Source organism: Nannobrachium achirus (genome assembly GCF_963921795.1).
Source record: "Nannobrachium achirus genome assembly, chromosome: 17".
NCBI classification, from domain to species: Eukaryota; Metazoa; Chordata; class Actinopteri; order Myctophiformes; family Myctophidae; genus Nannobrachium; species Nannobrachium achirus.
The window spans coordinates 24,403,763-24,429,269 of record NC_137824.1 but is presented as its reverse complement, the minus strand read 5'-3'; the positions used below and the strand labels follow the sequence as shown (position 1 = coordinate 24,429,269).

The 25,507-nt window shown below is 43.2% G+C and overlaps 2 protein-coding genes across 2 annotated transcripts; both read right to left on the bottom strand.

Moving 5' to 3' along the window:
* Positions 1–1,528: 1,528 nt before the first annotated feature.
* LOC308302360 (calcium-binding protein 2-like) lies at positions 1,529–12,025 on the bottom strand (the record flags this gene model as incomplete). Its single annotated transcript, XM_080746615.1, has 7 exons — positions 1,529–1,554; positions 2,534–2,681; positions 3,126–3,235; positions 3,864–4,001; positions 4,163–4,193; positions 10,438–10,716; positions 11,939–12,025. The coding sequence occupies 7 exons, from the start codon at positions 12,023–12,025 to the stop codon at positions 1,529–1,531; spliced, it is 819 nt and encodes a 272-aa protein (XP_080602741.1).
* Positions 12,026–18,456: 6,431 nt separating this feature from the next.
* On the bottom strand, positions 18,457–24,136 carry LOC308302200 (E3 ubiquitin-protein ligase TRIM39-like; the record flags this gene model as incomplete). The annotated part of the gene is made up of 6 exons (XM_080746455.1): positions 18,457–19,197; positions 19,748–19,863; positions 20,115–20,137; positions 20,400–20,633; positions 22,427–22,522; positions 23,582–24,136. 6 exons carry the CDS (start codon positions 24,134–24,136, stop codon positions 18,635–18,637), a joined length of 1,587 nt encoding a protein of 528 aa, XP_080602581.1. The 3' UTR covers positions 18,457–18,634.
* Between the last annotated feature and the right edge of the window lie 1,371 nt (positions 24,137–25,507).

Below are 25,507 nucleotides of genomic sequence, written 5' to 3'. Positions count from 1 at the left end.
GTCTACGATCTGACGCAGCCTGGGGGAGGGGGGAGGTTCTAGTCCCACCTCGGTTCTGAGGCTACAGCTCAATGGAAGGACCATTCGAACCTGAATAAAATTCCAGACAACCCTTTATCTCTCTCTATCTCTACTCTTCTCTTTCTCACCCTATATGGTCCGACCTTTGCTCCCACTCTCCCCCAAAGTTTCTTCATTTTTTTTGCCCTCCCCCAGCTTCCTTTACCCCTCTGTAGTTCTTTGCAGCACCAAAGAGGGAACGAGAATTCTCTTGCTGTTTTACAACGTGATTCTCGGCTCAGGGTATTGATGCACCATTGGAAACTGAGTTTCTAGAGCCCTCCCCCCCCGCACCTGATTTCCCAACCCTGTGCATTGCACACCCTCTCTGCTGTACAGAATCCTGGCCAAGTTTTCAATAAAAATAAAAATCTTGATTTCAAACATGTCTTTGTATTGTTACTTATAACTATAATGGCGGAGAAAAGGCTTTAAAGGGATATTTCACTTTCAAATAAAATAAACCTTAAGAATATATTAAAGATTTATGAAAAAAGACATGATACTGGCCATGATACCGACAATGATACTGACACAAAACTGACATGATACTGAAATGATTTTGACCATGATTCATGATGTCAGGCCTTGTCACAGGGATGTCATGCCCTGTCACTCAATTTAATAATTAACTAAAATAACTAACTACCTAAATAAATAAATACATTGAGTTGTATTTTTTTTTTTTTTTTGGAGCGGTGAAAGCGCTCCCAATAGACAGGTATGTCCGTGGGTATGTGGCTGGCTGGCTGGGTGGGTGGCTTGCTGGCCCTGTCTGTAGCCTGGCAATACCTTGAGTGGCCACACACAACACACTAGTTAAAGGAGGGGCGCTGTTTTGTGCAGGCCAGGCACACTCAACACTCACACACACACACACACACACACACACACACACACACCGCTCCACTTCGAACCGAGGTTTGATTTTTAATGTAACATCACATTTTACACACAAGGTTTTACACTGGACAAACAATATCAAAAATACATACAGTAAAAAAAGGATAGCATGCTTGCATAAGTGATGCATGTTTTAGGCTAGCTTTCTTAATCTCAATTTTGTCATATATGCAAAACAAAGTAAAGTAAAGCAATACGCTTATGCCTCATTCACATACAGAAAAGCCAAGCTAATGGTTGGCTTGGTAATTCAATGTAATGTCTATGTAAACCAGCTTTTAAAATTTCCAAGCTTTTTTTCGTGCATGGAAATTTTAAAAGCTGGTTTGCATAGAGATTACATTGAATTACCAAGCCAACCATTAGCTTGGCTTCTCTCAGTGTGAATGCAGCATAAGTTTATGTTAAATGTCTATTTAAAATAGACATAAAACCTATGCTCACAAGAGCAAAATCCATGTCCACTATGGTTTAGTGTGGTCCCTCATCCCTTATGAGTTACATAGTGCTTCTTTAATGTCTCCATAGCCTCCTCTGCTGTCAAACATCTGGACATCTGGTCGTGTCAACGTGACATCATTCTTACAAATTCTGTGAAAATGAGGGAAAGAATGAAGAGAGTCGGAAGAGGATGAATGTTAGTATGGCAGCTTCTACAAAATCATGGAAAGACAAAGTGCACACATAGGGGCTGGCCTATAATAATATTATAGGCCAGCCCCAGCCCCAGTGAGTGTGTACCTACACTATATTATACTCACTGGAAGACAGTGAAAAGAGCTAAATGGTTGTTGCGGCTTGAGTCTACATGGTAATTAAGTAAGTAGTAAGCCTTGCCGAGCCATGATGCCCATAGAGCAGGAGCCTATCTCCTGTTTCTGTAGCGTGAGGCAGCTTGATGTACAAGTACACCTACTGGACATGATGCTAGTATGTTGCAGGGACTTACTCCAACCCTTGATGCTGAGTGCCAAGCACTCAGAATCTTTGGTATGACCTGGCTGGGGATTAAACCCCGACCTTCCAAGCTCAGGGCGGACATTCTAACTCGTCCAATTCTACATGGGTACCCACAATATTAATGTTTCAAGAGGCCCAGTATTATTTTTTATCTGGGGCCCAGAATTCCTGGCAAGGGCCTGGGAGCTCATTTTTGTTAACAATCCTACAATAAATAGTAGACCTATAGTAAGTTATGTCTTGGCAAAGGTAACATAGCTGTTAGTAGCCTAGTGCATATGCTATGTATTCAAACAATGTAAATCACAAAATGTTTTCATCTTGTTATTTATTTTATCTTAAAAATACCAATGAACTACAACTCGACATTTAATCACAAGATTATGTCCTTCAATAGCTATGTAATACTGTATATCATGTAACTAGTAACTATTTTACTTATGACATAACGTATTTTGTACTTTTTGGCCATTCGTATCATTGAAGGTTTTATGATGAAGAGATGTCATGTTGTTGTGTTGTGCCTGGACATTCAGTCATACTCTCTCTCTCTCTCTCTCTCTCTCTCTCTCTCTCTCTCTCTCTCTCTCTCTCTCTGTTTGTCTCTCACCCTCAAAGTCAACCAAGCCATCCCCATTGAGGTCGACGTCTCCGATGATCTCTTCTATCTGACTGTTAGGCAGTTGTTCTCCCAACAACTTCTTCGAGGCCTCCCGAAGCTCTACTACGTTGATCTTACCATCTCCGTTGGAGTCAAACTGGACACAAACATGATGAACACATGGGTAAGGGTTGGTTAACCTATATACCGTAGGTGCTTCTCAAAGTGGGGTCCGGGGACCACCATGGCTCCTTGAGGGGGTTCCCGGGGGTCTCCAGCTAAATATGTTAATATAGCATCACAATCGGTTTAACCACTTTAATTTTATACTCTGGCTATTACAACTCTGTGAGCTTGTAGATCTGCTATTTTCTACAAAGTTGGGGGGAAAGTAAAATATTTTGAAACAATTGTTTTGTTAATTTTTCTCTCTCTCTCTCTCTCTCTCTCTCTCTCTCTCTCTCTCTCTCTCTCTCTCTCTGATGGGTCTGTGGCCATATCTCTTGACATGAAAATGGCCAATATTGTATGTTAAATGTGTGTGCGTAAATGCCAGTTGCATACATTCACTCATCCTACTGCCTAGTGCCTACTGACTGACCTCTTTGAATGCATCCCTGAGTTCTGAGACTCCAATCATGCCTGCTGTCTCTTCCACCACTTTGGGTCCCATCAGCTCAACAAAGTCCTCAAAATCGATTTTACTGCCCACTGCAGGGCAGAAAAGGCACAGGCACACAATAGTGAGGCAACATTGATGAATGCCAAATCCTTGAGTGCGCTATGTTTTAATTAATACACTTTGTGTAATCACAGGGATTCTATAACTGGTGCTGTCACACCGCCAAACATATCACAGAATAGACTATCACATTGATTGTAGAACTTTGTTACAAGTAAAAGCCCAGCATTAAAATTGTACTTGAGTACCGGCAACTAAAAGTGCAAAACTATTATCATTACAATCAAAATGTTCCAAAGCAATTATTGGAGTGTACTTGTCTAAGACTATGTTATGCACCCTGTCTGTCTGTCTGTCTGTCTGTCTGTCTGTCTGTCTGTCTGTCTGTCTGTCTGTCTGTCTGTCTGTCTGTGTGTGCGTGCGTGCGTGCGTGCGTGTGCGCCCAACAGGCATAGACACAGGTCCCTAGAGCTGAGCTAGGGATGCTGTGGTTGACACAGTACTCAGCCTGTCACCATAGTGCCCCAAATGATTCTCTTCTATTCCGCTCTGTTCCATTCTATTCGCTTATTATGATCTTCTCTTTCATGTCTGCTCTGCTATCATTGTCTTCAACATATTGTTTACGGCGGTGTCCATGTTTGTTGTGTCACTCACAGATCTGTGCCAGTTCAATGAGCTCCATCTCGGTCGGCATGTAGCCCATGGTCCTCATGCACTCTCCCAGGTCAGCTTGTCTAATGTAGCCATGGCCGTTCTTACCCTTGGCAAACTCCACAAACGCCTCGTGAAGCTCTGTAACACACACATGCACATGCACATGCACACACACACACACACACGCAATGCGGTAATGGTTAAACGTGAGAGGATGAGGTAAAGTAACACGATGAGGTACGGTATGTGCTGATGGGATGAGGTACGGTATGTGCTGTCGGGATGGGAAGTAATCTTACCTTCAATTTCCTCTGGGCTCAGCTCTCTGTCCTGTTGGAAGGTACAGCAATAAATTAGTCTCAGTTCCGCTATTTCTTTCTCCATCTATTTTTGAGCGGTGGTAAACCGCTCCATAGAGTGGCTGTGCGTGTGTCTGTAGCCACTTTTCCTCAGCATTTTACCATAGCAATGTGTTTTCCTCAGCGTTTTGCCATAGCAATATGTGTGTGTGTGTAGCCTGTATTACATCACCAATTACATCCTAGAGTCCTAGACCTATCTGTAGCCACTTTTTCCTCAGCGTTTTGCAATAGCAATGTGTGTGTGTGTGTGTGTAGCCTGTATTACATCACCAATTACATCCTAGACCTATATCCTAGTCTGAAGACGTTATGCAAGCACGACCACCGCTCACTTCACATTGGGATTTTTTTTTCTTTATAAAATGTCTTTCTCACTCCGTTCTCACTCAGACACATACTGTAGTACACACAATACTGTATACAGTATCATTTTTCAACTGTCACCATAGTGTCACATCAGCAGATGACACAGCTGGTGAGATGGATGAGTAAAGGGGTCACGTCACGGACACAATCTGATGAGCGCCGGAGCTTAGAGAAACGTCAGGAGCAATAGAGAGTATATAGTCGCTGTCGGGTGGAAACCTTGTATGTCCAAGACCGTTCGTTTTGTATTTTTCATTTTAAAAATGAACTAAACTAGTGAAAACAGCAGATCTACAAGCACACAACGCCTCGCACCGCGAGGCGTTGTGTGCTTGTAGATCGGCTGTTTTCACTACTTTTGTGCGACAGCCTTGTATGATGAAGCAGGGCTTTACTTGGTGAAAGAACGTACAAACTTGAAACTTGGAGATACGAGGTTTCTGCCCGACAGTGACGATATGAGACAGCCCTTTAGGTTGTGTGCATGACATGGATTAGTACGGTAAATGTGTGAAGGTAAAAGGGTTTGTGATACTGTGCATATGTCTGGGAGTTTTGTACATGCCTAGGATATGTTTACATACAAGTGTAAAGCTCTGCAAGGAAGATGCGGGTGGGGCCCACGATGTTGTGCAGCACGTTGCAGTTCTTGACCAGAGCACCAAAGGGATCCTTAAACTCCTTTTCTTCAATGTCCTTATCCTCTGACAGATAGACTGTTTGTATTAGTCTCCTCTGGAGTACAATACCTAAATTCAATTCTCTCCAGGAGCCACGGCTTTCCATTCATACAAACTTTATACAAATTGTGGCTATTGAAGTTGAGTTAACAACCAAAACGTTGCTGTGTGTGTATCCATTATATTGTCTGATTGGACAATATAATGGATTTGAGGATTGGTCAAGCTTCACATCCTAGCCTATATTTTAAGGACTCATTTAAAACACACAATGGCTTGAATCCACGGATAGAGGAAACCTGTTTAGGCCTACTTGTTGTATCGCGTCTACCCTTTTTTGTGGTTTAATCCGATTCTGTGATTTACACTATATAATTATGTCACTGAAGTGAATGTAAGTTACATAATATGATGATCAAACCAAATGTAATGTAACGGTGTAACACTGTGTCGTTTCTGGCACGGTATGGATGTACTACAGTATGTGGAGGTGCTGCTGTACAGCCATACAGAGTTGTAATAACCAGAAAAACACCACTAGAGAGCAGCTTACTTATTACATTGTGGAGCATTCCACAGCAGTCCACATGACATTCTATTTAGCTAAATAGACCACATTTTAATCACTCTCTCCCTGTACACATCGGCAGTGGGCACTTTTGGTGGGTTTGACTAGCAACATTTGCCAGCGGCACAAAGTAACGCAACAATCTCCTTATGTAATTGTATTTGGGGGTGACCTGCATTTGGGTGGTAACTTAGTGGGTAGAGTAATCAGAAGTTCACCAGTTTGACTCCCGGCCCACGTCCCTGAGCAAGGCACTTAGCCTAACCTCTAACATTAAGGCAAGAAATAGGCCATGCAATCGCTCAACATTGATTCCTTTCTCATTTACAACATGTAGTTTAAACATTTCCTAATAGTTGAAACAGCGCAACACAAAGAGACTTAGAATGAAATAAATGCAAGAATATTTAAATATATTTAAGAATAGTGAAACAATTCACCCCTACTGCGCTTGCTATTACAAGTGCAAGGATTACAGGTACCGGTATATACAGAAAGATAAGACGGGAGCAGGAAGCACATATAGGGTGCATCCGGTTAATCACTCTGTGAGAGCTCCTTATATTACAGCAAACACTGACTGACTAATCTCACTGATATTAGACACGCAGAGGCAGGGAAATTTCGGCATATTGAGTATAGTGGGCATGTCATATATTAGGATATTAATGAGGGCGTATTCTACAGGCGTGGCATAGCGGCATATTAATAGATCCTGGCATTCCAAATGAGGGTACAGATAGGGCAAAGTTTGACATCCCATAAAGTTAATTTAGGAACATTTTGGGATCAGTGCCCATACCCTAGGTGGGGTTGGCAAAAGGGCGATTCTGTGTGGAGTTTGCATCTTCTCCCCGTGTCTCCTAGGGTAGATACCCACAAAAACATGCAGTAATCCGGTTCTCTATACTGGCAAGCCAGGGTGCCTGATGGAGGGGAAAGGAACTGGTTGGAATAACGTGCACACTTGAGTCTGTGATTTCTCAAAAGAAGACTTTCAGTTAAAGAAAAACAAAATCAGTAGTCACAGATAACCATCTTGTGGCCTCGGACCGGACTTTAATGGACTGGCAGTTCCTAGTGCCAACTGTCACACGAAGGCGACACCACACCTCAGAAGACAGTAGTTGTGCAGCATTACGAAAGTCTAACGTCTCATTAGTCCGGTGTGCGGTTAGGGTTAGGGTTAGGGTGTACCGGGAAGGATAAGCAATACCAGCATGATTCATTACCAACTAAGCGCATACTCATCATGGAGTGGTCTGTGTGTGTGTGTGTGTGTGTGTGTGTGTGTGTGTGTGTGTGTGTGTGTGTGTGTGTGTGTGTGTGTGTGTGTGTGTGTGTGTGTGCGCGTGCGTGCGTGTGTGCGTGCGTGCGTGCGTGCGTGTGTACAAACACATTTAGCACTTTGAGATTTGTTGCAAATGTAAAGTGCGTTATAAATAAAATGTATTATTATTATTATATGCAAGGGCATGTATTGTACACACTCATAAATAAGGTGACACACACACACACACACACACACACACACACACACACACACACACACACACACACACACACACACACACACACACACAAACGGTGTCAATGACATTGACTGGTGGGTATGCATAGTGTCTGTTTGCGTGAGATGGGCAGCGCTCCGGTATCGTGACTGTGGCCCTTGATGGGGACCGTCTCCATGACGAAACGATGCCTACGTGTGTGGGCAGAAGACCAGTAGACATATCATGTTCTGATCTGGTGTCAGATATGCCTCCACTGGTGTCCAGTGGCTGGAGCGATTTCTCAGATGAAGAGTAGAGGAGAATGGAGTGAGGAAAGGGAACTAGTCATGCAGGGAGGTTTGAAAATATTAGTGAGGAGGATAAATAAAAACACACAACAGATCGTCAAGCCTGATCTGTTTCTTACTGTATGTGTTCACTGTGCGTGGGCACGGGCTGAGAGCCACATAACCAGAGTTTATGTCACGCCTTGTGTCACATGACACCTATTATGTAAAATGCCTTGCACAAAGAGTACAGTAGCCACGTGTGATCTCTTCCCTCCTAACTGACCTCACCCCTCTCCCTCTGTGCTTGCTAACATGACCAGGTAGAGAGGAACAGCTGCTTTGAGGTGGATGCACACCACTCATGAGTTAGGGAAGGTGGAGAGGAAAGTAAGGTGTAATCATTAGGTGTAATCTTCCTTCTTTCTTTAACGTTTCTTTAGATAGACACAAGTAAAGATCTCTCTCTCTCACACTCACACACACACACACACACACACACACACACACACACACACACACACACACACACACACACACACACACACACAAACATAGCGTCGTTGTCGGGCGGAAACCTTGTATGTCCAAAACCGTTCGTTTTTAACATTTAAAGTTGTACCATGTAACTTTTTTTATAAAACAAATCTTAAAATTGTCCTAACTGTTAAATCGCTAAAGTTTTAGAACACCCACTCCGTTATTTTCAGCTTCTGAAGCCTTCTCTTTATATGTTTTCTATGATCCTGGCCGTGGACCGGATTTCGCGCAAAATTGACGTAATCTGCATCATCTGTATACGTTGTGTATACGTTGCCCAATCACATCGCCGATCATGCACACATGGTACACTACCGGCCAATCACAGCGCATCTTGAAGTGGGGTCGCCATATTTGTAGTCGCCCGTGTGTCTCTTTACTCAAAAGGTAATCTCGCCTACCAGGCAGGGTGAAGTAGTCCGTTTCTCCGGAATGCCTGAACGCACAGGAACCAGGGACCCCTCCAAAGATAGCTCTCGGCGTTGTGGAGGCAGACGCGGGGGTGTGAAGGTACGAAAAACGGGCGAAAGACGCGAACGCGACCGCGGTTTGCTATAGGGCTACTGACCACTAGTTGAGAATCTTACACAGTATAGCTTTAAAATGAACTAAACTACTTTTGTGCAACAGCCTTGTCTGATGAAGCAGGGCTTTACTTCACGAAAAGAATTACAAATTTGAAACTTGGATCTCGATACAAGGTTTCTGCCCGACAGTGACGATAGTCTACTATTGTACATGTCTGACCCTTGATTGACAGTTGTTGTAACGGTGTAGTGTACTGTGTCGTGTCATGTGTCATGGCTTATCATCTGTGCAATGTGATGCGATACTGAGTTGATACAATGGCGAGGGGCATGAGGAGGACTCGGGATAGGGTGTTTGTTTGTTCTCTAGCTTACCGTGACAGTATCCATTACGGTATTAAGGTGGGCAACCTTTCCCGGCACATGGTCACTTAGCCGTTTTCCAAGAACCAGGCTGACGAGGTCACCCAGTGCAAACCACTATTGCGAATAAGTCAATAATGTAATAATAAAACCTAACAAAGAATGATGACAGTATGACGCCATAGAATACATATATTGCACTGCTATTCTGTAAAAACATTATAATCCAAGCAGGGGTGGGCAGCCTTTTTTTCTTATACAAACCAACACTGTTATTTTCAACTGCAGTCATCTAATTGATTTTTTTAGGGAGACTGAAGTTTTTCTAAGTACTGTAGATCTTTCACAACATGGTTACCCAGTAATACCCACCACTGCATTATGGATTACACTTTGTTTGTGGTAAGGTACCCAATGTAAAATGCTTTAGAGCTGTTTCTACATAAACTATTACAGTACGAAAAGTGGACAAACTTTTGCATTAAATAAATGTGTTTTTCAGGTCGCAGTGCTCTCCCATCCAGAGAGAGAGAGAGAAATGGCTATTTAAGAGAGTTGGAGCAGAGCCAGGGGTTTTATTTTAAATGTGAGGGCTTAGGTTTTCAATCAAGCCTCTGAAAGACATTCAATGATCAGCCCTGAGAACCAGACACACACACACACACGCGCGCACGCACGCACGCACGCACCCACGCACGCACGCACGCACGCACCCACGCACGCACGCACGCACGCACGCACGCACGCACGCACGCACGCACGCACGCACGCACACACACACACACACACACACACACACACACACACACACACACACACACAAAGACACATACACACACACAAACACACACACACACACACACACACACACACACACACACATACACACGTAAACGGTCATATGCTTGCTCATGTGTATATTTGGCCACATATGCATATTATGTAAATAGATCTCTATCTTGTTTGTATTGGTGGTAGAATGGACACAATAGCAATGCCCCTATTTCTATATTTACTGACACATTATGCACGCCTAAGTAGCCCAGGCACCTGAGCACCAAGTCAGATGTTAAGTCATCTTCACAGTGCCTTTTATTTTGTTATGCTTTTTTAACTAGCGTTACACGACTACTTATTCTGTACTTGTTCTCTACCATACCTGTATCTTTGTTTCATCCTTAATAAAGGTCTATCTAAAATGTGCACATACACGCACACACGCAGCCACATATTCATGTGTACATGGACAGTGGACACGCATATAAATTATAAACAGAACATGTGCATGCACGCACATGCGGTCACATGTATGCATGAACTCACGCGTAAACAGAAAATTGTACATGAGGTCAAATGGGGTCACCAATGGGCCAGCCCGTGTTTCCTACCTGTCCGAACACAGCATCCACCATGGGCATCAGGTCGATCTGTTCCTTCTCTTCCACCTGCTCCATCTCTTCTTTCCGCCGTGTTCCCGCCATCATTTCTTCTATCCTCTCCTCCAAGCTGTCACCTTGCAGCTCCTGTAGCTTCTTTTTGGGTTTCTTCTGTCTACGAGGAGGCCTGCTGGGAGCGCCCACTTGGCCCTCCCCGGCTCCGGCTCCTCCTCCTTGCTCCTCCGCTAACCTCCGCTGCTTTTCTACGTTCTTCTTGATGGCTGCCTGAACCTGACAGACCGAGGCGAGAGGGATCAGGTGTTACCGCTCTTTGAATCACGGCCAGTTCACGGTAAAATCCACAGTGTTAGTTTAACTCTGTGAATGTACAAATGCACCCCAGTGGTCCCTTACAGTTTTTACACTCTTGGGATTAAATGAACACTGAGGAGTTTATATATGTCAGTCAGTGTCAGATGTAATTGGTATAACAGTATGAGGTTGATTGCCTCGAAGAAATACAATCTGCTACAGTGCTTTCACTGGGCAAAATAGGGAAACAATAGAAGAGTTAATACAAGAATACATTGTGCGCTTCCCTTGCACTCAAGCAAAATAAACTCAATGTAAACGGAAATGTAAAATCTGATGTAAACTCAAGAACTGGATCACCTCTATCCTAATTTAATCACATGTAAAATGTGCATAACATTAAAAATGGATTGTAGTCAGACAGTCATGTATGCATGCTGTAGGCATTTGGGGAGCTCTCTAGATGCATCACTTAAGTCATCACTATCCTTGCCAATATTTAAGAAATATCTAAAGCAATATCTTATTCCCTCCTCACTGTAGTGCACATGATTTAGTTTACTGATGTGTTATCTTTCCTAATGTGTTTTTCCTTCTTTTGTGCAGTTTCTGTGCTTTTATTTCTTTATTGCACAGCTGCTCCCCTTGTTAACTTGCATTATTTTGTATTGTTCTTATTAAACATTTAATCTGTTAATTAGTGTCCTCTTCCATTAAGGAAAGGATTCCAACCCTGCCGGCTTCTTCCTTTCCTTACACAGTATCTTGTTTCCTTGAAATGTTGTTCTATTTTTTAAACCAAACTAAACTAGGCTATTGGTGGTTCAGTTCTTGCTGTTATGTGTTTAAAGATGAATGATGATGACCAGTGTTTTATTTGTCACTAGCAATTATAATTGGCCAAACCACTACCTGATGACTATGTATATATTTTTTTTACCTCTCTTAAACATTCAATAAGCTATACCACAATGATACACCATATTGAAATGTATCGCCCACAAAAGAGCTGTCACCAAAAGTTAAAAGATAAGGTGCCGTTTTACACATTTGATCCACTTCAACCAAATGTATAGGTCATTACGTTGCCACTAATTATACCACTATAACCAGCGTAAAAACATTACATTCACACTTGTCAAAACACAGGGCACAAATAAGACAGAGAGACAGATGCATAAACACAACCACGAACACACACCTGTTTTGCGGATTTCTCTGCTTGCGCCGACCTCCCAGCACCGCCTACTCCTGCTCCTCCTTCAGTCTCTCGAATGAGCATGAACATCTTGGTGTCACGGTCTTGCACACACTCTCTCTCACTCTCTTTCTCTCCCCCTCCCTCACCCGATGCCTATCTCTTTTCGCTTTCCTGCTCTCCTCTCTGGTCCGTTGAGCTGCTTTTCTGTCGTTTTACAATGCTTCCGAATAACTGCACTGACTGGAGTCAGCCTGACAGCCTCTTCTCAATTTTGCCCTCTAAAGTTCCTCAAAGGTCAGGCCGTGTGTAGATTCATGGGGTCCCAAGTGCCCCGTTGCTCCTGTGTCCCAGGCTTACAAATCTATTTATTCCAGACAAAAGAAAAGCTCAGATGTTCTTCTCCCTCTCCGGTTGTGTCTCTTCTGACAGAAATGTCATTGTCCCCCAGGTGTCTTGGTGTCTTACACTGTGCTTCCCTCCATATGTCTCTGTCTGTGTCCAGGTGAGAAGGTTTTTATCATCATCTGTGTGAGGATTGAGTTCCTACACCTTGCCCCCACCCGTTGCTTCACAGCCCTTTAGGTGAAACTCTATACCTCCTCAAACCTCACCGTCCTCGCGTTATCTACCTGTAAGTCACTGACTGTTCTCCCTCTCCCTCTCTTCCTCCCCTTTTTCCACCTTCTTGCCTCCGTCACATGTAAACACTCCTCTTTTGGGGCAGTGCTCTGCCTCTGATGCCTACTGAAAATCCACTGCTTTTCTTCATCGTCTTTTAATTTATGACAATATTCCTCACCTCCTTTCTAAAGTTTTTCGGTTAATCAGCTTTCTGCCTACTCTGTCTGTTTTTTTTTTGTTTTTTTTTTACAATTTTTATCGATTAGGTCAAGATAGAAGACTGATGAATGTCATTACCGTTTTTTTGTATCCGCGATCATTGACTCTCTTGACACCATCATTTCATTTTCTCAATTATCCTCATCACTTTCCCCTGACTTCCACTCTCACATCCCTTTTGTTGAAACCCAAGTGTTTTTAAGATAAGCATGTCAGCCTAACCCTAGTCCGACAAACCCTATCTTAACTCTAACCCTAACCTCAGTAAAACTATGCCTAAACCTAACCCTAAGCCTAACCCCAATCCTAAACCTAACCTAACCTAACCTATCCCATGTGTCCTGTGTTACATAAATGTCCTGGTGCCATGCCAACTTTTAAGGGGGCCAGGATCGGCTGTGATGGGACAATGAAAGATTTCTATGTATAACACGTACAGTACTCAATATGGTTGTGGTGGCTTTACAATTCATTACATTCTTACATGGATACGTTCATTAAGTAGGCATGACTGAGCATGCACACTCTCTCTCTCTCTCACACACACACACACACGTGGTGAATCCATCATCGCTGACCTCCATTTGCAGGAATTCAGCAGATTAAAAGCCCTTTACACACAAACACAAACACACCGATTCATATCTTTATGGATCAATTCAAAAGTGACAAATTCCTCTGGAAGCATCTGCTTTCTATAATAAATTAATTAATAATTTCCCACTTTCTCACAATCTGGAGAGGTAGGCAAATTCAGAGTGTAAGAATTGACCAATAAGTGTCTAATGTTACTGTGATACTACTTAATAAAAGAGGGATCCGCTGGTATTTTAAGGTAATCACTAGATGGCCAACCTGGATGGAAGTTTAGGAGTTGGACTTAATTAATGCAATTCAGTTAGGTTTAGGCATGGCTTTAACGAATTAAAGTTATTTAAGGTTATGCACTGTTAATATGGGCAGGTGGCTTGAGTGGTTAAGCTTAATAGTGCTTCCATCCTTCCTAGGGAACACCATGGCCTTCTCAACATACTGGTAATTGACAGCTTCAGGCTGATATACGTGTCTCACACTTACCTGCTTATATTCCCCCATTAACCTTCTACCCTTCAATGTCCTTGGATCCTTCTCCTCCCCTTTCTATTCCCTTCTCTTGTTAACCCACGTTAAACTTCTCTCTTTCAACCCGAGACAGACCGTTGACAGCGTTTGTCCTCCAGTCTATGAGGCTACGTCTAGGTTGACTTATCTCCAGTTGCAGGTCAGCTTTTTCATTAATCACTTTAGGACTATCTCGTCTGTTTCTGCGACTCTTTCCCCCCACCCCACCCCGCTCCACTCTCTGTCCTGTCCTCCAATTCATCTGTCTCATTGATTATTGATGGGGGAGGAGGGGGGCAAACTCAGATGAGAGACAGTAATGAGATCCGTTACTGAAGAGCTCAGATAGATTCATTGACGTAAAAAAAAAGAGCGGGTGTCATTTGGGAAGGGTTAGCTCAGAGTTCACAGAGAGATGAGATGACACATTAAAAAGAATCCTATATGGGGGATTCTCTCTCCATTCCGACATGTCGCCACTCCGAAATTGACTTCTTATTGTCGGAGTGGCGACACTCCCATAGGGGTTAGGTTTAGGGTTAGATTAGGGAGTGAAGACTTCAATATATTGTCCTAGGCCAAGTCAAGGCCTAAGATGCAGTATAGAGAAAAGTGCTTTCGCCATCTTGTTTTTTAAAAAGAAAGAATGTTGCAATTTTAAATTGGGTTGGTTCCCCTAGTTCATAAAATCCTACAGGTCATCTTGTAGTTTATGTCCTGTGGGTTTTATGTGTGAGACTGTGCATGGCACGATGGTCAAATTTCGTGAGCCAGAAGTGTTCTTATTTCTGACCGCATACCAATGGCTTTCAGATATCTAATAGGGGTTAAGTTTAGGGTTAGAGTTAGAGATAGGGTTAGTGTCGGAATGGAGACATGTCGGAGTGGCGTGGCCATATAGGAGTGGTAACCCCTATATGGAAAGGTAGATTTTAGGGGAAAGATACAGAACTTCTATATTTCAAAGATGATCATCTCGCCATTGCATGCCAATCATCATGTCATCACTGTCAGACAGTAACTGTGTACCTCCATATTTCATCTTTTTTTTTCTTCATAAAGTAATGCCCCTTTATACTTGTATGATAGCCGTACAAAAGTAGCAAAAATACAGGAGCTGAAAATGTGTTGTGAGCTTGTAGATCTGCTATATTTTAGGACAGTTTTTATTTACATTTTTCTGGATTGAAAGGTATAACAACGTAACTGGTCTAAATGATTTAAAGTAGTTCACCCCCAAAATGACTTTTTCTTTTAATCAATTACTCACTCCATGGAGACTTGAATTCAATAATATTTTTTATTTTTTGTCACATTCCTAAGCCAATAGTTTGATAAAATTTTCCCCCATTGAATCAATAGGCCTACAAAGAGTCTCCTCAAATGATTGGCTTGATGTGACAAAAACTAAAATATATTATTGAACTCAAGTCTCCTTGGGGTGAGTGATCGATAGAAAAAAGTCATTTTGGTGATATTGTTGGGGCTTTTCTGCCTTTATTTGGAAGGTACAGTTGAGAACGACAGGAGACATAGAGAGACCGGGAGTGACATGCAGCAACAGTTGTCGGGGTCAGGAATGGGCTGCATTAGAGCCTACAGTATGTGGTCTTAACTACTAGGCTATCGGTGCCCCTTTAGGTCTTTTTGGGGGCAAGGTTTACAAGGTTTCTGCCAGACAGCAACGGCGTCCTACTCGTCGTTGATCCTGAGTGATGGAGTGATTGAAGGAGAGACTGTAGGGGATGGATGACAGCAGTAAGGTAGAAGTAAAGAAGGCTTGTGTTACTGGATGCCCTTCAGTCTGTAATAATATCTACAGATCAGGATAGCGGTAGAGAGAGATAGTCCGGGCGTTTCGGGCAGTATGTTGATGGAATCGTGCACTTTATGATAGAAGCATGAAATTTGGCACACAGTTAGAACATGCCATATGGAACTTTTTTGGCTATATGGACATCACAGATTTGTCTTGGTAAACTTGTGAGAGCCAATCAAAAATGGGCTCTCATAGACTTTACTATACAGTAAAATAATACAAAAAATAAATATGCTTTAAGTAGCATGTGAGGGGTCAAACTAGGTGTTTTTTTTTCATGATTCTGAATCCAATGCAAGCATTTGTTTTGCACGAAAAACATTCCTTGGGCTAAAAACGGCCCCCATAAAACGAAGGTTTAGTGATGAGTCGTCACTTTCCACAGTTTTGCGGGGGCCGTGTTTCGGAAAGGAATGTTTTTCGTGCCAAAAAAATGCTTGCATTGGATTCAGAATTATGAAAAAACCCTAGTTTAACCCCTCACATGCTACTTAAAGCATATGTATTTTTGTTATTATTTTATTGTATAGTAAAGTCTATGAGAGCCCAACTTTGATTGGCTCCCACAAGTTTCCCAAGACAAATCTGTGATGTCCCTATAGCCAAAAATGTGCCATATGGCATGTTCTAACTGTGTGCCAAATGTCATGCTTCTATCATAAAGTGCATGATTTGTGCACGAAACACTCAGACTAATAAGAGAGACAGACAGAGAGAGACTAGAGGGGGGGGGGGGGGGGGGATTTGTAATCTTGAGACACTGACAGGGCCATAGTATAGGCAGTCCGATGACGCAAAGAGATTGAACAGACGTGGATATTGAATGAGCTTTAATTGGGTCAAACTAATTCTCATCATTTATTTGTTTGCCACAGAAGTCAAATGATCAACTTGGCAGGATGGAATGTGTTATATAGGGTATAGACTTGGCAAATGCAACAGTCTGCACCGAATATGAAGAATTAAGATGATTTACAGAAGGTAAATTAAATGTGTCCATTTGTTTTTCTTGAAAATAGTTTACAAATACACATAGCCTACCACAAAAAGGTGTGTGGAGAAGCAGATCAATGCAACAGGTCGTTGGCTTGATTCCTGGCACAGCTAGGATGACACATTCCAGCACAGAGATGCTGGTGATTGGAGGGTGACTATAGTGCAATGTTGCTTCATCAATCGTTACTCGTTTAGTAGGAATCGTTACTCATTTTGTGCAGGAACAGAAAAATGTATTTCAAAATAGATCATTGCCTAGAAAACCTGCCAATGATATGAAACATTTCATACAGACCCAAAGGCACATGTGTGTGACCACACCCGCACTGCTAAAACAGAAGAACCCTGGGGTTGGTGGCATAATTCAACATAATATATTGAAACTAATAATTTCCAGAAACCTTTGAATAGTTTTGTACTATATATTGAGTTGATGAGCTTTAACAATAGCTTTGCAGGGCTTTGAATGTCTGTCTAGCCTGGTTGTGCAAGTTGATTTTAAGAAAACTTGGTTAAGATTTGCTGCCCTCTAGTGGAAACAGCCGTGGTGGGACCCCAATACTCATCAACCTGCAGCAATTACCGGTACAACATCATGGTGGCAAATGGCTAGATTAGAGTGTGTAATCAAATATATCCTCATGTCAAAGGACAAAATAAGTATTTTAAATTGAACAACCACATAGCAGTAAGCCTTTTGAAAGCATGTGTCCATTAAGGTCATATGAATACAGATGTAATAGGCCCATATGTGTTAGATGTAATTAGAATATCACTATACATTTTAAGTTTGTTATAGGGTTAGATATGACTAAATATAAATGTATTATATGCAAGGCATTTCTCAAAAGAATAAAATCTGTGATAATTAGAACGAATCCAGATTTTCTAGTAGTATTCCCAGTTCCCACCCAATATATAACAAATTACCAATGTATTTGTCCAGTCTTTCTATTGTATCAACCTAAGCTGCAGCACATATTTTTCAAGCATAGTCATTATGTCACAGGGTTTAACAGGTCTCATGTTATCACCATGGCATCCATCTATATGGCAGTGGTTTCATGCTATTGTGTGAATAATAATTATAACACTGTGGTGTCATGCCCCGAGGAGCATAGCTGAGGAGTTAGTGGCAAAGGTGCAAAGAACGTGAAACGGCATTTTGAAATTGCTGATGAGGAATTAAAGCTGCAATCTGGAACGTATAAATGAATGCCATTTTATTTCAACCAATCTGTATGGTAGAGTACGTTAATACAATATAACTAGCAGTGGTTTGAGGTGGTGGTCTCCCTACTTTTCCATTTAACAAATGGAGTCTGGTGACAGGTCGGACACCTACTGGTGGTGGTAGCAGGTAGGTGGTTACCCTAGACAAGTGGCCTTCAACCTTTTCAGACCGTGACCCCCAAAATAATAACATTTTAACTTGGGACCACCCCCCCCTGATGAGCTCTAAGAGTTGAGACATTACATTTCGTATAACACGGTTCTATTGTGAAAATAACCGATCTACATGCTTGTGAGCATGTAGATCGTCTATTTTCACAATTTATGTCTCTAATATTTGACAGTTGTGCCATGGTTACATTTGTCATTTAAGAGGTATTAAAAAGTCCTCAAATTGTCATTTTAGAATGGGGAGACACCCTCTGTGCACTTAAACTCTATGTTGGTTTGTTTACTGTTGTTGTGTGAGAAAACAATGTTGCACATTAAGTTAATCATCTGAGGACCCCCCAAAATAATTTGGCGTCCCGACCCACAGGTTGAGAACCACTGCCCTAGACTTCCCTCTTGACAGAAGTTGTCTCCCACGGGGGAAGACCTGGGCTCAAATCCTTGTTAGAACGTGAACCTTACAGATTGCAGCTTTGAGTTATAATGAACATGACTATGGTGAGTCTCATAGCAGCAGCGTTAATGTGGCAAAGATCTCACAACAGAGGTGGCACTATGACGAGGGGCTCACGGTTGCGTCCGTTTATAATAGGCCAGGGGTTGAAGTACGGGTAAACGGGTTCTTTGAATTTTGCATCGCAGAAGGTGAACAGGTGCTTCATATCCCCGGCATCATAAAACGCCACATCGCCACTGTCATAGTCCAGGTAGATGCCCACCCTCTTGGGGGGTCTCGCGGGAAACAACAAACTCTCCTCGGCGTCAGTGCATGCTTCGTATTCATTGGTGCCATCGCCGTTGTCCCGTAGCACTAGGGTCCAGAAACCGTCCTCTGGACAGAGGCTTATTTCCTCTTTCCTGTTGACAGAGGAGGTGGCCACACCCAGGCCCCAGGCTGTCTTGGAGCCCACGTCCACCTCCCAGTAGTGCCTGCCGGAGGAGAAGGCCTCCAAGCCCAGGACAATGTTGTAGCGCGTGAAGCGCTCAGGGTTGTTCGGCAGGTTGGGCTGGATGTCCCCCACCCGCACGCTGGTGCGACACGGCGAAACCCACAGACGGGGATAGGCAGTGTCCGGGTCAAGGGTCACCTCGGAGATAGCTGCGAAGGAATGATGCAATTGTAATTGTAATGTAATGGCAAGGATCTGTCTGTCACAGTTATCGTCTCAGAGAGTTTGAAACCGATTTGGATCATACCTGGCATGTTAATTAGTTTCTGATAGGGTGATCTAATCAGATTTGGAACAAACTTACAGTAAGTTGGCAAATTAGGGTGATCTAATCAGATTTGGAACACACTTACAGTAAGTTGGCAAATTAATTGGTGCTGAAAGGTCAGGACCTGCACGATTGATTGCTCTTTTTTTCCCCCAGTGCAAGGTCAAAGTATTTATTTGCCATTATATTATATTAAAGTGCCATTATAGTTTTACTTTTTTTTGCACTCTATCAGCAATAAACCTACAATACAAAATCAGTAATATTGTATTGTAAGTGTCTTTCTTCTGTTAAGCCACTAAACATGTGGAACAATTCCAGACCTGATCTTCTGGACAGAGTTATAGGTAGCAAGACATCCCCTGAATGTAGTACTAAAATACTGCCAAAATGTGTCCCCCTGAATACTTTTTACACATGTTTGTTTGTACCTGGCTGAAGAATGGAGGCCATCTTTCTCCATGTCCTATACTGTAAAGGTCCTATGTTCTCTCCGGACTGCAAATCCATACTCACCTCTGAAGGGCGTGCAAACAAACTCTCAGCACTAGGGGGGAGGAAAGGAGGGAGGGATGGAGAGTGAGGAAGAGAGAGAGACTGTTCTTTCATTTGTTTTTTACCTATCAGCTTTTAAGATCTTTGGCTTTTTCCTAAATAAAAGGTACTGAACAGCTCCTGTTGTTTAGAATGGTGCTACTAAGCTACTTTGTATTTCGAGATGATTGAGTAACTCAATAAGCACTCATTGCAGTCATGCGGATCCCCTCGAATCCCAGCTGATTTATTTCCCCAGCTTACCCTCCAATGAAGTCCTTGATTCCCTGGAAGAGAGCAGAATAGAACAAGCACATCAGTACAACATTGACACGGTGGCCAAAAATGTAGGCATTCACTCAGTCCACTCTCCCTTGCCTGTTGTTTTGTAACATTTTTCCCACTTTTCTTTTTTGGGTTTAATTGAGTTACCTCACACTTTTCATGTACTTCTCAACCTATTTAAAAATCGTCTTCTAAGCCCCATTATGTCTTTCCTCCCTGCATGTCTCAATCCTCTCTCTCCATTCTCTCTCTCCATTCTTTCACCTTTAGCTGTTCCGGGTTCTCCTCTTCTGCTAGTTTGATTTTAAGCTGGGCGGCCGTGTTCTCCAGTTGGCTGATTTGCTCTGTGGCCTGGGTGAGGGCCTCATCCAATTGGTCAAGTCTCTCCTCTTTCTCCTTCTGCAGTTTCTCCTTGACCCTTTCCTCCTCCTGACGAAGAAAGTCCCTCAGACGGTCAAACTCCGCACTCACCTGCTCCTCCAGGTCTCCTACATTCTCCTGGCAGGGAGGACAGACACATACACTGTATTTAAGAACATACACTTAGCCCAGAGCTTCCTTTTTACCTTATCTATTAAACTTGTGTAGTTTGCAAAACCCATGCTTTTTTTCTTCTTTAATAACAACTAAATGAAATGTAAAATCATCACAGTCACCAAACCCATCTTACTGGCATTACTGCACTGAAGACATTCATGGTTTGGGAAAACATATACCGGTATGCTATGCAAATCTCATTGGATTGTCGATAAAGAAGCTCACACAGAATAATTTTAACCACTTGGGTGATCAAAACATTAGGCAAAAATAGCTGATCTACAAGCTCAGCAAATCACAATGCTATTTTGGCAAATATATTTAGTGTAAAGCAAAACTGGGAGGGGTCTAAGTAAACTAACAGGGTTGACCCCCTAGGCCTTTTAACATGCATGCAGCAAGATAGGTATGCTGTCATGCTGCATACCCCCCCCCCCTCCCCCCCACACACACACACACACACACACACACACACACACACACACACACACACACACACACACACACACACACACACACACACACACACACACACACACACACACACACACACACACACACACACACACACACACACGCGCGCTTTTCGTCATTCTAGTGTGGGCAGAGAGTTGCCCAACATCCTCTCAACCTAGTTCACTCTCACATCCTGCCAATGACAAACAGAGAACTGAAAGACTGAGAGTTTGCACATAACTGTAAATTTACAGAGAACTGCATATGATAGGAAGGAAGACAGACTTCTGCTCCGCGTCTGTAGCAGCAAGACCACATCACCTTGAATAACTTGGATTTGAAAACACACACTTGTTTTGTTATGACAGGCTACATCAATTCCCTAACCAAAACTCTAACCTCATCGTTATATACAGTACCTAAACTAAATGCTAAACTTAACCTAACTCTGCTTCTAACTCAGTCATGATCTCAGTACTCTGTAATTAACTCTGTAATAACTCCTTGAAAAGCTGTGGAGCAGCAAGTTTTCATTTTCTAGCTGAACTACATAATAATTCCTCAGCGTTGCATCTTTGTGAGGACAAAGCACTTTGTGTAAAATAATAGCAGGCTGCAGCAGTGGTGGAAAAAGCAAAGAGGCCTAAATTCTGTCACCAACTGCTCTTATCTCCTATCCTGCACATATCTCGGTTAGGGTGTGTAACACAAACAAGAACCAACCCCTTACTTGTTTGCTTATTCTATATAGAAATGAGTGAGTGAAAACATACCATAAATGTTTACATTCATGCCATATATCATATAACTGTTTATTATTTAGCGCATGATAGGGATGTGCAACAGCCCATGACACTGCAATGACTTATGAACTGTTGTAACACAATGAGTCATCCAGTCTTTTAGAAGTTGGGTGAATACAACTGAATGTATGTTGGGGCCAGTAATTCTGGTTTGACGCAGCAGATGCCAGACACATTACAGACAGACTACACACAGTATGTGTAGTGTTTGTTTGTTTTGGATTATGAACCTATAGTTAGGCCTAAATCTGAATTTAGCCTACCAAAACAAATATGTTGCAACATACTGTACATGTACTGTAAGCCCCTCCCATACACTAAAATGTGTACCCGGCCTGAATGGGTTAATATATATGCTCTTTCACAATACAAAATATGATTAACACACACGCACGCACGCGCGCACGCACGCGCGCACGCACGCGCGCACGCACGCGCGCACGCACGCACGCACACGCACACACACACACACACACACACACACACACACAATACCTTAATAAAGAGGATCTTGTCATTGGTCTGGCTTTGAAATAGCGTAGCATCTTCCGTCTGTAGCTGGACACTTTCAAGAGCAACAGCCAACTTATCCTGTGACATAAAGAAATAGGTCAATTGCACAGCAGTGCAAACGTACACAGGTCTTGGTCTACAGGAAATATTAACAATTAGTGTGTCACTGTAAACCACATTAACTGAATGAGTTGATTCAGTTGGTGCTTGCTTAGTAAGAAAACACCAACCACCTTTAACGCATGATTCTTTCAAAAACTGTACCAAATGAACTATTCAACCCAATACAACTGAAATAAACAAACAAGATCAGACTGGTCTTTAAAAAAAAGAACAGAAAACACATGCGCGGCTGTGATTTGGGTCGCCAAAACATTGATGGACAGAACTGAAAGGTTAAAAGTTTAAGGGGAAAGCGTTAACACTGGTCTGCTGAATTCCCCAAGTGCTCAGTGTTGCTAAGGGGAAGACTTATTTTAAAATAACTGCCGCGTCACGGGATCCTCGCAGTGAAAGAACCGTTTGTCCAAACTTTAGACTGATTCAAATTTCAAACCCAAACATCCAGCCAAATGACTCACTATGTTTTGAGCGGTGCTCCTGGAAGGAGTTAAGCTCCAACATCTGACTTTGTCCAGTGCCCTAAAGTAAACTGAAGCATGGCCTACATCTGGCCTAGATATGGCCTACATCTTGGTACAAAAGGCATAACGTTTGTTGTAGGTAAAAGGAAAATGTCTGGGCCCTAAAGTAAACTGAAGCATGGCCTACTTCTGGCCTAGATATGATGATATATGATATGGCCTAAACTGATCACATTTTGTTGTAGGCCTATGTCCAGGGTCCCATTGGCCAAGCTTCGCAGGACGCGCTGTGATTGGCTAGCTGACGCTTGATGAAATTAACTAAAATCATAGCACCGCTCACTTCACACTAGGTGTGATTTTATGTAATTATTATAGGGTGCTGGATTTAAACCCTATGAACTTTGGGCCACAACTGAGGCACATTCCATCATCATAACGCTCCATAACACACAGGTACGTGTAGGTACCTGACAAGATCACTTTAAGAAGGTATGCAAGATACAAATATGAATACTTCAGGAGGAGAGCCTGGCCTGGGTCTAATTAATACCTTGTAATTCTCAAACGCCTCGTTTATCGGAATGACATTGTGCATCTTGTGGTCGCGGGACATCCCGCACACCAAACAGATAGCGACCTGATCGTCCTCACAGTACAACTTTAACTTCTCCTCGTGTTCCTCGCACATATCCGCCGTGTCCATGGCAGGACGCGGCGGCCAATAACCGATGGAAGAGGCGATGCTGCTCATACTGGAGCCCGGTTCGCGCTCCTGCTGCTCGGGTTCTTCTGGCGGACCCTCCGGGTCTCCTCCTCCTCCTCCGGGTGGTCTGGCCACTGTAGCGTGAGCGTCCATGGATCGGGCTCTCCTCACGCTGTCCACGACGTTACACAGGAGCGAGTTGGGTCGCAGCTTCGGGGCGCATGACTTCCTGCACTGCGGGCAGGTCGGCAGCTCGTCGGCCTTCAACACCCAGCACTGGGTGATGCAGACGCGACAGAAGTGATGGCCGCAGTCGAGGATCACCGGCTCGCGGAACAGCTCCAGACACACGGGGCAAGTAAGCTCGGAGTGCAGCTCTTCAAGCGCGCTGGCGTCTGCCATCCTCAGTCTTCCTCATTCTGAACGGAGGTCTGTTCTGTTCTGTTCTAACCGCTGAGGAGAAAGTTTGTGCTGTCTAAAGAAAGTCCCGGCCGGTTCAGACTCGGGTCTACATCTACAGTCTACACCCCAGTGCAGCCGGGGACGGAGGGTGTGGTTTGACAGCACAGCAGAGTAGACTCACTCTTCACGGAAGAAGACAGAGGCATGCGTCAACATGCGCCAACAGGCTCGGCGCGGCGCAGCGTAGCCTAGGGCGCACGCCACGCATTCGACATTCGAGGACTGTCGCGCATTGCGCTGAGAGAGGAGAGAGCCAGTCCTTTTCTAGCTCTGGCTGTGCTCCGAGATGAGGTCCTACCAAGGTATCCCCGGACTGCTGTAGAACGCTTCCACGGTGAGGTAGAAAACACTTTTCCCGAAATTGTATCCAAAAAGTAAAGGTAGTTCCACGCTCCCAGACTATGGTTTTCCATCCCACGGTACATTAAACATGCACCACGGCGTTGGGAAAACTGTTTATATCGCTTATTTAGTCTCATTAAATTCGGGAAAGCCCCTGGCGGCAGGTGTCAGTACTGCATCCTTCCCATTAGCGATTTAACGCTATGTCACCGATGAGCCCTTGCGCTCAAAGCCACGGTAGCCCAGGCTGCATAGCCTCTCGTCTGTAGTAAAACAAAAAAGCACTTTCGTTACTCACCAAACCAAAGACGTTTCTAAGATGTTGAAAGCCTACTTTCCTTAGTGGGAACACTCGGAACCCCCCCCCCCCCCCCCCACCTACCTCACGTCTAAAATACACCTTTTGGGACAGAAAAGAAAACATTTCACCAGAAGTTTTAGCTACTCCACAGCGCCCTCTACAGATCTTGTCAATCGAAACTTTGGTGACACCGTAAAGGAGTAGTTCGCCCAAAAGGACTCATGGAAGTTCAATAATAGACCTATATATATTTTTTATTTGTCGCATTCCTAAGACAAAAATGAAGATTCCGGATGGGGACCCAAATGCGTTTGGGTCCCCATCATGGTTGTCAGGTGTAGCTCGAGGAAAATCCACTTTTCCAGCATTATATCTCTCAGATGCTGTGCTCTGCTGATAGGATATGTCCAAGATAGGCCTATTTTAATTCTCTAGAGTCTAGAGAATTAAAATAGGCCTATCTTGGACATATCCTATCAGAGGATTTCAGGAATGATAGTGACATCACACATCATGTATGTTTTCTCATGAACTGACATCCAACCAGTGTTGCAAAATATACAGTATACTATGCACAGGCTATTAGGCTAATATGCTTTTAAGGATATTGTCTTATGTGGAACTCCCCAAGCGGGGGGTCTGGGGTCCTCCCCAGAAACCTTTTAACA